Genomic DNA, 14,004 nt, shown 5'->3' on the forward strand with positions numbered 1-14,004 from the left:
GAGGCATAGTATAATGAGAATCGCTCAATCAATCTGCACATGCTTTGATATCAATTTACCAGTATCCTGTGGAAACAGTTACCTGCCTGGAAATTCATAATTCACCATCGTAGGCATCGAGGGATCAATATGGCCAAGGTCTTGCGCTTCAATAAAACCTAGAAGTTTGGGGACACCATAGAAGACAATCGTCTTCCCTGTTACTCGTGTTATGGCCTAGCTCTGGGCTATCATGAACACAAGTTTCCAACCGTCTCCGCTGATTCGCAGTCGAGAATATTCCCCACTAATGGTAGTATTGAGTACCTAACGCTTTCTAGAACTGCAAGTCAAAGCAAGGCATGAAGCAGCAGATCCCATGGTTAAACCAAGAAATACAACTCAATATCTCAAAAGCTCGCCAGGGCTTATTTTTTGATAGGATTACTCCCGCGCATGTAGAAAAGATCTATGGATAGTATCATTCATACTATACTTCCAACTTGAACCTTGGAAGGCTCCCTGTATGCATAAATATTTTTAAATCCCTTATGATAATGGATACTGGTAGTAGTACCAGTACTAGTAGGTAGTACCTGTAAATATTTGCATTGTGTTACCAAAATATATAATCCACCTGGGCATGGATGGCTAGCGGCCCGGGCGTGCCCATGACCGTGACCGTATTTTTGGTAATATGTGTAAAGAATGCATCATGATTACACCACTCCAGAGAAGAGGATTATTATATTTATCAACTATGGCCGATACACAGAAATAGAGATCAAGTAATGATGTTGCTGTTCAATTTCAAGTTGAGGTATTCAACTTTTAGTTTAAATTAACTGCTTTCACTATGGTGTCTGGTGTTTGGTACTGCGCCGCTCTGGAAAACACGTTACCGAGAGTGCCTGAGGCCTCAGGCATGGAGCTACTGACTCATCCCGCATCCACCACTTTGTGCTGATAGCCTCAGTTCACTTCGTGCAATCTACACCCACTTCGTGCATCCCACGTTTCATCTCATCTGCTCGGTATCGGATGGTCTCATCTAGGCGGTCCAGTCCTCTCCGAAATGAAGATTTTCAACCTTTCAACATTATCTGCATCGCCTTTCTCGGCGAATATTTCCGGTGACTTTTGAGATTCGCCAACGAGGATTGCACATGGCAAGAAGCAATGCATTTCTTGGTTACGGGATGAATATGGTATCATCTTGATGTTGAGATATGAGATCGTGACAAAGCATCTATGTCGCCGAAGCGCAGAAGGCGAAGAACACGACAATGAAACACCGAGTCCAGGGACAGGGGGATGGTGACCACACAAAAGTCCTTCCTGGGCCTCTCACAGACTGTCCCGAAAAGTCTGTAGCTGGACCAGGCTTTGCTCCTCTACACTCTCTGATATCATCCATTAAGGACCGTCGTGGTCACTAATGAAGCTGCCGGCATCATGACTCTAAAGATAATTGATCCGACAGACAGAATCCTGCTTTATGGGGATCAAACAGTGGAAAAGCTGCCTGCCATTCGGCTGCTCGTCGAATACTCCCGGACATCTGGGGTCATCCGGCGCTTTCTCCGTGATGCGTGCGACGCGGTTCAGCTTGAGTCGACTAGGTTGCGTCCCGAGGAAGCAACCAATATCAAAGAGTTTGACTCTCTTCTACGCTTGGCTGAAGACAATGCCAGATCTGACAACCCGAGTGAAATTGTGGCTACGGTCTTGATGAATGTGGCTCGGTTAGGAGAACTAATTCTGTGCGTGCCCGAAATTGCATTTTTCCGTTTCGTCTAAGACGCAGGGATATACTGATATCGTCAACTAGATACGCGGAAGAAGACCCTAGCATCCTGGGTTCTACCGAAAATCCGATCCATGTCCTCGGGTTTTGTACAGGAGAGATTCCTGCAGCCGTCGCGGTAGCAGCACGCAACAACACCGAGTTGTACGAGCTGTCTCTTGAAACCATCCACATAATCTTTCGCTTCGCGCGCGATTGTTGGCGCCGGACGGTGCTCGTCGACCAGAGGAATGAGAGCTGGGCAACGACTCTCGTTGGTGTGACTCCTGGAGAGGTTCAGACCATCCTAGACGAGTTTCACTGCAGCCAAGTAAGCGATAGCGAATTAGCTGCCTTTGTTCCCCCATATCCTGCTTGGCGCTGGCTAACATTAGACTCCAGAGCATTCCCGCTGCGCGCCAGGTCAACATTGGATTTGCGTCCAAGGGATGGCTTACCCTCTTCGGGCCACCGACGACCATGCCGCAACTGTTTACTTGGTCAAAGGAACTGGACCAAGTATCCCGAGTCAAGACGGATGCTGGAGGGGCAGTCCATATGCCAAACCTCCCGGAGCTCGACCTCGATGTAATTCTCGGCTCATCGCCGTTGTTGAATACTCCGATCACCACCAAAGCGAATTTCCTTTCACCGTATACATGTCAACCCCGTGCCGCCTCAACTTTCGGCAAGCTACTCCGCGGCCTCATCCCGGAGGTTACCCAGAAAATGCTGCGATTGAGTGATACAATTGACGAGGTCCTGAGAACTTCGGGTCGTCGCCCGGTGCGAGTGACCTCTGTCGGATACACGCCCCATCTCGTATCTGTCCAAAAAGCCCTGGAGGCCAAGGGCATTCCTTTTACCGTCGATGCTCACGCCAAGCAATCACCGCTCTCAACAATTTCAACACGCGGTGGGTCGAATTTGATTGCTATAGTCGGCATGGCAGCTCGGCTGCCTGGCAGCGAAACTGTTGAGGACTATTGGCAATCACTCCTGGATCAAAAGAGATTCGTCAAAGAGGTAATTCCCGTTCCGATCCCTTTTATACGACCTTAATTACTGAAAGTAACAATGCATAGATCCCCAAAGAGAGATTTGACCTGGAAAAATGGTTCGGGGCGACTGGAAAAGAGAAAAACTCGATTCTGAACCGCACCGGAGCATTTTTGGACCGACCTGGATACTTTGATAATCGTCTTTTCAATATGTCCCCCCGCGAGGCTCTCCAGACCGATCCCCTCCATCGACTACTCCTCACAGTCAGCTACGAAGCACTGGAAATGGCCGGATACTCGCCCGATGGCACGTTGGCAACAGGCAGCGACCGTATTGGCACGTTCTTTGGACAAGCGTCGGACGATTGGCGTGATATTCTCTTCACTCAAGGCATTGACATCTACTACACATCAGGTGCCTGCCGTGCCTTTGCTCCCGGTCGTGTTAACTACCATTTCAAATGGGGGGGACCCTCGTACAGTGTCGATAATGCGTGCGCCTCCAGCATCAGCACCGTGTCCCTGGCATGCTCTTCACTCCTTGGACGCGACTGTGACATGGCGCTCGCTGGAGGCGGCTCAATCTTGGATTCGCCTGCTCCTTTCTCGGGGTTGAGCCGTGGGGGTTTCCTATCTCCGAACGCGGGATGCGAGACGTTTCACGATAATGCTGACGGCTATGTGCGTGGCGAAGGTGTGGGTGTAGTTATTCTCAAACGCCTTGAGGATGCTCTAGCCGAGAATGACAATATTTTGGGGATCATTAAGGGCTCCGCGAGGAATTACAACAAGGGGGCGTCGTCCATCACGCACCCATCGCAAGAAGGCCAGCAGCGTCTGTATGACCAGATCCTTCACCAGACCGCCACCGATCCTGCTAGCGTAGCCTATGTGGAGATGCATGGCACCGGCACGCAGGCGGGTGATTTTGTGGAGATGTCTTCTGTCTTGTCCACCTTCGCCGACAACCGTTCGAAGGACAATCCCCTGGCTGTTGGGGCTGTCAAGGCGAATATTGGTCACGGAGAAGCTGTAGGTATTCTTTCATAAAACTTCCGGATATGGTCCTTTCTGACTCTCGATATCGCAGGCAGCAGGTATCTCTGCTCTTATCAAGGTCTTAATGATGCTCCAGGAGAAAAAAGATCCCCCCACAGCCGGAAATGCCATTCAAAATTAACCATCGGTTCCCCGATCTCACGAAGATGAATGTTCATATTGCCGGCAGTGATATGAAGCTCCGTCCTAGCCCGATTGACGATGGGAAACTGAGAGTATTCCTAAATAGCTTCGATGCCTCGGTGTGCAGTCCCATATTTGCAATTATCAATGTCTAATTGGTGATACTTTGTGCTAACAGAATTTGTTTCAGGGTGGTAACTCTTGCTTGCTTCTCGAAGAGGCTCCCGACAAACCAGTCAAAGCGAAAGATCCTCGAACGCGTCATGTTATAGCGTTCTCTGCACGAACTGCCAATTCTCTACATGGAAACAAGGAGCGCTGTCTGGAATATCTAAAGCGATACCCGCACACAACTCTACCAGACCTAGGGTACACGACTACCGCGCGTCGAATGCATGGTCCGCTGCGCTCCGCTTTCACTGCTGCGAGCGTAGAGGATCTTATCGAACTCCTCGAGTGCGACATAGCTAGTTCAGCTGCTGTGAGCAAGAAAGGTAAGCGCGGTGCTGCCAGTGGTCCCAACATCGTCTACACCTTCACGGGACAAGGGTCTCAGTATGCAGGCATGGCCCAACAGCTCTTCAACCAAAATCAAGCATTCCGGAGCCGAATCGAGTCATTCCAGACCATCGTTGATGCGCAGGGCCTGCCAAACTTTACGGACCTTATTGCCAACGACAGCCTTAATCTGGCTGACGAGAGCCCGGTTCGCGTCCAACTGGCTGTGTGTGCTGTCGAGATTGCCCTGGCTCAGCTGTGGACGGGCTGGGGCCTCCAACCAGCTATGGTCATGGGCCACAGCCTGGGTGAGTATGCAGCACTCTGCTGCTCCGGCGTCTTGACTGTCAGTGACACGCTCTACCTTGTTGGATGCCGGGCGACCATAATGGAGAACTCCCTGGCTACCAATGAATATGCCATGCTTGCTGTTGGTAATGAAGCCAACGAAGTCATTAAGATTCTGTCCTCTGGCCTTTATGATTCATGTGTGATCGCCTGCCTCAATGGTCCCAATGCCACCGTTGTCAGTGGCACAACCAGTGAGTTGGAGACCTTACAACAGAGTATGCGTGACCAAGGCAATCGATCGACACTCCTGCACGTGCCTTACGGCTTCCATTCCAAGCAGTTAGATCCGATTCTCGACCAGTACGAGGCATGCGCCCAAAATGTCGTTTTCTCTGCTCCAAAGATCGCTATCGCCTCGACCCTCCTTGGGGAGGTTGTCCAGGACGATTTTATCATCTCTCCCGCATACCTTCGGAGGCAATCTCGGGAGCCTGTGAACTTTATGCTGGCGCTTCAAGCGGGCCAAGGTGCCGGCATCGTTCGCGATGACACCCTCTTCATCGAGATGGGCCCCGACCCAATATGTTCAGGGCTCATCCGTGCAAATTTGGGGCCGACCGCCTCGTCACGTATATTTCCCACTCTTCGTAAAGGCGAAGACAACTGGGCAACAACGACAAGCACCCTGGCGGCTATTTACCAGGCCGGATTGCCGGTCAACTGGCCCGAGTACCATAAAGAGTACAAAGACTTCCTGTCTTTATTGCAGTTGCCCACTTACGCCTTCGACGAGAAAGATTACTGGACTCCTTACCCTGATCCAGGACAATTGGTGCAGACTGAAGTTGAAACAAAAGATTTATCTTCTGCAGTACCAACCGTTCCGGGATTCCCAACGACCACGCTGCAGCGTGTGACGCTCGAAGTCGCCGACCAGTCCAAGGTGTCGGTCACATTCGAGTCGCTCACCTCGGAAGCACATCTGTTCGCCGCAATCCAAGGCCACGCGGTCGTGGGAGTCAAAATTTGCTCAAGCGCCGTCTTCGCCGACATGGCTCTATCCGCTGCCCGATATGCTTACAAACGTCTTCGGCCGAGCGTATTGAACACACCACTGCTCACTATGCGCAGTCTGGACCTACATCGGGCTGTTGTCGTGATGGAAAAGGACCCTAAACAGGCAATTGAGATCAGAGTTGAGCTAGCCTCTGCCAGCAATATCGCCCAGATCTTCTTCCACGTTCGTGAGGCCGAATCTTCATATGATGTCGGGACATGCGAGATCGCGTATGACGAGGACACCACTTTCAGAGACGGAATCTCAAGCACGCTCTTTCTCGTATCCTCTCGGATCGAGGCGCTCAAAGCAAGCAACAACGCCAGTCTGGGACATCGGCTGCTTCGACCCGTTATCTACCGCCTCTTCTCCAACCTGGTCGAGTATGGGGAACACTACCAAGGGCTAGAGGTTGTATCGCTGGATGCAAACTTGCGTGATGCTGTTGGCGAGGTTAAGATGCCGACCTTGCCATCGGCAGGCCGTTATTTGTACGACCCTTTTCTGCTCGATGCGACGGTTCACCTCGCTGGTTTCCTTGTCAACTGTGGTTTGAAGTATTCCGATGATATTGCATTCCTATCCACGGGATTTGACACCTGGCGACTTCTGAAGCCTCTATCGCCTGCGGCCCGGTACACCAGCTATGCCCATATGAACGAAACCGCTGATAAATGTGCGGTGGTGGGTGATGTTTACGTGTTTGATGAGTCCAACGACCCTGTCTGTGCGCTCACCGGGGTGCGCTTCCAGAGGATGAAAAAGACGGCGTTGTCACGGATTTTGATGTCGGCGGTGCCATCCGCCTCACGTAAGGCTGTGGGGACTCGCTTCGCACCGGACCCTGTGGAATCCACCTTGGATTCTGTCCGGGACAATGGATGGGTCGTGGATAAGGAATTCAGTACAGGTACACCATACGATTCAAGACCGTCGTCGGCTGGCCCATCGACACTTGCAACACCTGAGAGATTGTTCGTCTGCTTCATCTGTCAGCAGTGTTGATCATATCTCCACTGTGGAAATTCTCCTCGCTGCCGTTTCCAATGAGGCCGGCTGTGAGATCTCTGATTTGGAGGCCGAAACGGCATTTGCGGACCTGAGGGTGGATTCTCTGATGGCGATCACTGTCATAGCCTCGATCCGCAACGAGACTGGCGTCGAGCTTCCCGGTTCATTCTTCCTGGACAACCCGACAGTTGCGGACGCCACCAAGGCGATGGGAAAAGAGACGAACGCCGTCTCTAACTCTCACACTACATCCCCTGATTCTCCACCGACAGCCCTGAGCAAGAAGGTTGAGTTCGCTTTTCCCGAATCCCTCGAGGATAAGAAGGTCCCGAATGAATCCGAATCCACGGAAATGGAGACGCATGTATCTCAATCGTTCAATATTCCTCCTGCTTCGGCCATTATGCTGCAAGGCTCCAAGTCTTCGAGTGACATGCCGCTCTTTCTCCTTGCCGATGGGACCGGATCGATTAGCGCCTATGTTCAACTGCTACCGTTGGCGGGTGGACGTCGAGTATACGGGGTAGAATCGCCGTTTGCGCGTGATTCATCCTCCTTCGGAAGTTGCCGCGTGGAGGAGATGGCGGCCGCTTTCACCGCCGCCATTCGCGCTGCTCAACCCACCGGCCCCTATATCCTGGGAGGCTTCTCAATCGGCGCCATCTTTGCATTCGAGGTCAGCAAACTCCTGCTCGCCGCGGGCGAATCAGTTCTCGGTCTCTTATTGGTCGCGAGTCCTGCACCCACGCCAGCTCCGTCAGCACTGCAAGGCATCACGGTCAGCCCGGAAATGGTAGAACTGGCTGGAATTATGAGTGGCTCAGGTGGCAAGCGGAGTTACATGTCCCCGAGGCAGAAAGAACATTTGGCTGCTGCGATCCAGTCACTGTTGAAGTATCAACCCCGTAGCATGATCTCCTGCCGCCAGCCTAGCAAGACAATACTCTTCACGACGACCGAAGGGCTTGGAAAAGAAGCCAACACTCCGGACTCGCCCCTAGCTCCGTGGATTTATGCCAACTGGGGAGTATCAGAAACATTAGGCTGGGAATCACTGATCGGAGATGTTGACGTGGCGCAACTGGAGACAGACTATTTCTCGTTGATGAAGTATCCCCAGGTATGGTTTATCCTGAGATCCCCTCGATCCATCAAAAGCTAATAGGTGATCGAACGGACAGATTTCCTGTCTTCGCCAGGAGATGAGCGAAATGATTTTTCGATTAACAAGTGAAGTCTAAGTGCAGGGGTCAAGTTGTTCATTTTCTCCATTCCCTGATCGACCATCATTCGAGGATCTTAAGAGAGCCGCGCTGTCGTCATGCTTGGGAAGTGTGTTCAATCTTACTAAGTTGGCTTCGTCGCAGATGTTGAACTGAATTGATTCAGCGGTATCTCCTTTATGCATGCTATTTTTGTTTGATCCGTTTCTTCCACCACCATGCTCCAAATAGAATGTCCACTACCCTTTATTTTGATGTTATTCAAATTTATCTACGCCTTGTTGTGTTTTTCATGTGCTACTATTCTATTGTTGCTTCTAGGACTCTTCTTACTGTACTAGTACTAATCGTGTGGTATGAATTCATATACTACCTAGTACTAGTATTTTGTAATACACTTCCTTCAATGATTGGCATACAAGGCTGCGGATACTGTCGACTCCACAAGGGCAGGTCGTACAGTCTATGCTTTAAATAAAATGTCAGTCCGATATCACTGTAGTGATTCCATCCTGCTCGTTACGGATCGTTACACCATCTATGGGCTTGTTGGCATTCTGTGATCTACTATTTCGTAGTACTATATTCAGCGCCCTTGGGGACCTCGGGACAATTGAGTAGTATTTTCATGCATCATGATGTGGTAAAAACCCTATTTGAAAGCACGGTCTATTACCTGGACAGACTTGGCGAGAACGAACTAACTAATAGTAGGGCAACGAATAACTATGCTCCTCACTTTGCGTAGCTCCAGAGTTTGCTTTGATTCGTTAAATGCCTTGTACTATGATTCATTTGTGATTGATCGATCCGATTCATGCTTTATCGACGAGGCTGTTTGGTGGTCCGAAAACATTTCGCCGTCACCAGAATTGAACAGCAGTTGCAGCATTTCCTGGGACCGGGCATATACGTCAAACCTACGAGTATAGCCCCAGGTTTTGTCAGCACAGACTTATACATCGCTCCTGCAGAAAGGTAAGCTCAGACTTACCCAGCATCATGAGAAACCCTGGCAGGGAAGGAGTTCGGAACTACTTGAATTAGCCGGGAATGAAATTTTACCGACTCTGGAATCTCACATATCACTCCATCCTCCATGAACGGTTTGATTTTGTCTTCAACTACACTCTCCCGGTTAGCGCGTACGGAGGAGAGAATTTGTACCCGAGATGCCCGCCGCCGCCGGAGCTGGTCAAATAGTTGAAGACGCTGGGGCAGCTGCGTTTCATCGTCGACATTGACGAGTAGAAAACCGATTGCCCCTCCATCCTCGATGGCCTGGTTGGATCCCTGGCCACCAAAGGGAAGCATCTGTGAGAGGACGGTTGCGTCGTTAGCCCACATACCTCTTTTCTCGTTGTTGGGTTACGTACCGGATGAGCAGCATCGCCGATGAGCACGAGTTTTCCGCTCGTCCACGTGGGGAGTGGATCAATCTGAAATAAGGGCCAACATTTCACGACTTCCCCAAGTCTGCCCAGGAATCAATCAGCACCCGCAGGCATAGATTAGGCAAGAATCTCACATACTTGAGGATTTCTACCACTCGAGGGTGAAAATTGCCGAATTCACGCAACATTTGAAGCTTGAACTCTATGCCATCTTGTGAGATCGCTCGCTTCCGAGAAAGTAGACTGAAGGATGATGACCCGTACCTTCAGGTGTTTCTGGCTGTGGTCCGGCTACCGTGGGATGAATTCCAACGAAGTTCTGGATAGCGCCACTGCAGTGGACGAGGTATAGGTCAATTTCCAATGTGAAAAACAGGGATTACGGGGGATTCTTGCCTGCGACATGGATACCACATTAGGTGCCGCTCTTGGTCGACGGTGAAAGAGCCTGGATCGGCCAACATGGTGGCTCCGGGCGATTTCCAGTCCAATAGCTCCTGGCCAGCACGGTCATTTTCGAGGACCTCTGTGGGGACCAGGAAGCGGAAAGCACTCAGTCCAGTCGATTGGGCTGTCGTGGAAACGACCGCTGCACGGGTGATGGAATGCAGCCCGTCCGCCCCAACAATCAAATCCGCCTGTTCCACCGAACCATCCTCAAACTCGACTAGTCCCTCTTCCTGATAGATGCGCACGACGGGTGAGGATAAGTGAAGATGCACTCCGCCAGGCTGGTTGACGGCCGCCAGCCTCATCAGCTCTTCATGCAAGTCCACCCGATGTACCGCAACATAGGGCGCGCCGAAGCGTTCACTGGCTTGGCTGACATCCTGGCATGCGATGCGGTCCAGCGTGACGCCATTGACTGTGTCCCAGTTCAACATCTGCACGCAGCGTGCTCGTTCCTCGTCAAATCCCAGTTCTCGCAGTACTTTTGTGCCATTGGGTGCTAGATTGAGCGCCGCTCCCACCTCGCCCGCGAAGGCCGACCGCTCGAAGATCTACTATGGTCAGCCAGCGATCTGTATTGTGGGCGAGCCCCTGGCTCATCCAGACCTCTCAAGCGGACAAACCTTCACCTCATGTCCGGCGCGGCACAAGGAGACCGCCGCCGTCAAGCCAGCAACGCCTGCGCCGATAACAATAACCCTCAGAGGCATGACGACGGGAAGACGACTTCGATTTCTGGGGAGTTTACAAGAAGGGCAGTTGACAGAGGGGAAATTGTGAAATGGCAAACAATTACGGACCCGAAACAGATACGACGACGGTCTTCGTCAAGCGATCTATCATCATATCATCCGAAAACCCCCGGGGGGGATTCATTATTCTTTATCGCTTCCAGCCTGTGGGTCAGAGGGAGCTTTAGCAAGTAACATCCCTGGCGAAGACAGAAGGAAGGGGAAAGAAAAGGCAGCGGCCTGGTATCCTTACAACGTGGAGAACCAACTCAGATGTTGGTACTCGGTTTCGGTGGCCGAAACGCGGCATTTATGCGCAGGCCCGAGACCCTTATGGATTGCTATGGATTTTCAAGTTGTTGATTTAGCTTGGAGTGTCACCCGTTAACCTGACAAATTTCGAATTTTCGACAATGGGTAGAGATTGTCACTGTCATAGTAATATTTACGGAGGTCTTCAGTCGACTCTGGAGTGGCGGATAGCTGGTGGGAAGAGAATGCATCCTTTCATGTACCTAGACATATCAGTACTACTCAGGATCTTTTATATAAGAAATGGTGGTTTATTTATATGCTGAATGTTGTTTAAGTGATTCTGGAAATACTAGTATGTTGCTAGTAGTATTAACCTTGGAAGCGGCACTACCAATGGAGGCACGGGAGCATAGCATCTACTACGAGGGAAACCTACCTATATACTGGTATGCCCGCTTTGCTAAGTCAACTTGAAGAAGATATTGGCTAATTCTTCTTTCATTTGTGGATTTGTTGTCCCGGGCCTTGTCAGCTGTCATGGTAGTCACTATCATGCTGTCTTTTGTCAGAATCAGTACTGGCAGATGCATGATCAGCGAAGTGACTTCCCCGACATAGAGACCCTTTCGTCTCTCGACTATAAAGGTTTCACCAGATGTTCATAGATCAGCCTTTCAATGATCTTTAGAGATCTTCGTAGAAGAATTGGTAGAAAGAAGGGATGGAGCGGGGAGCATCATATCCTACGAAATTTTCTAGGCTAGGGGGGTCGTACTTGTTGTCAACAGCGAGCTGGAGGCGGGCTTGGCGCAGATACCCGCGGAGGAAGTACAAAGTTACACTAGACCAAATCAGACAGGTAGGAATGCGAGCAGGAAGACTTCCTCATAGACTAGACTATTCATGCTTGCGGTTTCTAACCTATTGAGACGTCGAAAATTATAGCGTATGCCATGCGCCCTGATCTATCTTGGGTCGCTCGCCAGAGCTGCACTCTCATGCACGCTAATATCCCTCAGTATGAGCAACACTTACAGTTCTAACTCTTTATCCCTCATTGGGTGCTGGAATCCCCTTCACGCAGCAACCTCCTGGTCGTCGCGTTTCGGGAAATCGGACTTTTCCCAGGCCTCAGGCCACGCCGCTCCACGAACAAAGTCAAAATGGAAGACACCTTCCATGGGACGGTCGGTTCCCGAGTCAACAGCGGCTTGCGCGGCTGGAAGGAACATGTGTTGCTTCAAGCGGAACTCTGGGCGGCTATCATACGGGCGCGAGACCTCCTCGGCATGCCGAATGACGCGAACCAACTTCGCCATATGTCCGTCGTCCTTGTGCTGGCAGACGCGTTCGATCACACGAGCCCAGTCGGAGCCCGGCTCCTTCGGGGGTTGCGAGAGGAGCCAGTCGAGACGTGGCTCAGGGCAGCCCATTCCGGCATAGAGCATCAGCATCACGCGGCCAGAGTATTCAATCAGTCGGGCCTTTTGCAGGTTAGTTAGTGAAGGCTCGTTGGTGAACGCCGTTTGCCAGATGGTAGAATTGGTGCTGTGAATGAGAAAGAAGTCATAGCGGCATTGGAATGGCGGCTTCTGGGCAGACGCGGACATATAAACTGTCATTGTTAGCCAAAGTGATCCACTCGGGGGTGCAGCTCCACCTCACCAGACGTGTTTATCAGCTCCGCGGTTGCTCTATCCAGGTCGTTGGGGTCGACACGATAGCGAGCGCAGACCCGGCTCATTGCGTCGAAACCTGGGCCGCACACATAGTCTCGAATCATCTCCTTCTCTACCTTCCACCCGCCGCTCACGACCTGGAAGTGCACGTCTACATCGGAGCAAGTGGAGATTACCGGGTCCTTCCTGCATTCGTCCATGCACTCGGCCAGCGAAAGAGCCGAATCCTGCCCGAGGCGAGCTTTGTTTTCCGTGTGGAAAAGAAAGTCATTGTAGTACATATCATCATGCGAGAGAGCTTGCGCCAGGCCTTCTGCCAGAAGGGGTTCCTGCTTGAACTCAAGTCCTTGGCCCATGTACATGAAGGAGTGAACATAACCTGTCGAAAGTTCAGATAAAAGGACCAATGAGGAACGAGTTCGGATCGGGATCGGTGCGTACCATGATACATCCGGCCTAAAATATCATCGGCAATCTCGCTCCCACCAACCATATACTTCTGTAAGACGGCTTGATACCCCAGACGATCGATTTCTCGTTCAAAGAAGGTGGTGAAGTCCAAGAAGTGGTCAAGAGACCCGCGGTACTTGCGAATGCCCTCATCCGTGGCCATCTCCGCGACGATGGGCTCGTCGACGAACTTGCGCGGCAGAATCTGGTAGTTTTCGTTGTTCTTCTTGTGGAAAATCATCGTGTCCGGAGAAGCACCCAGAGCCCACAGGGTCACGATGTGGTGGGCAATGTGGTTGTGTAGGTAGGCCTATCCCCTAGGGTTAGTGAGAAGAATATGAACAGCGCTCGCAGAGCATGGAAACTCACCCCCATCAGGTCGAAATGCGTCGTGAAGACATGGTAGGCCGTGCGATTAGCCGTCAAGATGCGGCTGGCCACGTCGGCGCTCTCTGCCGTCAAGCCACCCACATGGCAATAACCAGGAGTTTCGATCGGGTCAAGCTTATAGTTTTTGGACATGGTGGAAATCACACGAGAAGCTGACAGTTGGGTTTTGGGCTTCGGGGCAATGAGGAGACGGAGTAACCTTCAAGTTTCAAGCTGCAGAGCGATGTGGTGAATCGTGTCACAGCTCCTTTGTTACTTAGTAGGTATATATACCGCGCTGGGATTCCAATCTTGGAACTTGAAGGTTTCTGATTCTAATCGGGCGGGCAATGGAGCGGATTCCACCGTGCGACATGGGCGAACTCGACTGGTCTGGCTGGTTGAAACTTGTCGAATAGAAGAGCAGTTACCACGGCACGGCTTATTCAAGCTGCTCCCGATCTCTTCATCCGATCATCATGCTAGAATGCCGCCGGGGTGTTTTTCGGTTTCGGCGGCCGAAAATCGGGTCTAGGAACGCATCATTTACCGCGGACGAGATTTTACGGCCGCGCTAGCGCGGCCTCAAAACTTGCTATACTCCAGGGCTTTTAACAGGCATCATGATAACGGAATCTTAAGTAATAT

At 51.2% G+C, this 14,004-nt stretch overlaps 3 protein-coding genes across 3 annotated transcripts; 1 reads left to right on the plus strand and 2 right to left on the minus strand.

Moving 5' to 3' along the window:
- Positions 1-1,265: 1,265 nt before the first annotated feature.
- Positions 1,266-7,967, plus strand: N7509_003048 (type I polyketide synthase; the record flags this gene model as incomplete). Its single annotated transcript, XM_056627685.1, has 8 exons — positions 1,266-1,410; positions 1,463-1,742; positions 1,811-2,096; positions 2,168-2,791; positions 2,851-3,798; positions 3,912-4,067; positions 4,127-6,729; positions 6,794-7,967. The coding sequence occupies 8 exons, from the start codon at positions 1,266-1,268 to the stop codon at positions 7,965-7,967; spliced, it is 6,216 nt and encodes a 2,071-aa protein (XP_056490419.1).
- A 1,057-nt stretch (positions 7,968-9,024) lies between these two features.
- On the minus strand, positions 9,025-10,582 carry N7509_003049 (putative salicylate hydroxylase; the record flags this gene model as incomplete). Its single annotated transcript, XM_056627686.1, has 6 exons — positions 9,025-9,342; positions 9,405-9,504; positions 9,561-9,624; positions 9,687-9,741; positions 9,806-10,423; positions 10,496-10,582. Coding segments are annotated over 6 exons (1,242 nt in total), but the record flags the coding sequence as incomplete, so codon positions are not given.
- A 1,352-nt stretch (positions 10,583-11,934) lies between these two features.
- Positions 11,935-13,509, minus strand: N7509_003050 (questin oxidase family protein; the record flags this gene model as incomplete). Its single annotated transcript, XM_056627687.1, has 4 exons — positions 11,935-12,473; positions 12,524-12,916; positions 12,979-13,297; positions 13,357-13,509. 4 exons carry the CDS (start codon positions 13,507-13,509, stop codon positions 11,935-11,937), a joined length of 1,404 nt encoding a protein of 467 aa, XP_056490421.1.
- Positions 13,510-14,004: the final 495 nt, after the last annotated feature.

Source organism: Penicillium cosmopolitanum (genome assembly GCF_028827165.1).
Source record: "Penicillium cosmopolitanum strain IBT 29677 chromosome Unknown utg000005l:1.0-4006212.0:1.0-4009387.0, whole genome shotgun sequence".
Classification (NCBI taxonomy): Eukaryota; Fungi; Ascomycota; class Eurotiomycetes; order Eurotiales; family Aspergillaceae; genus Penicillium; species Penicillium cosmopolitanum.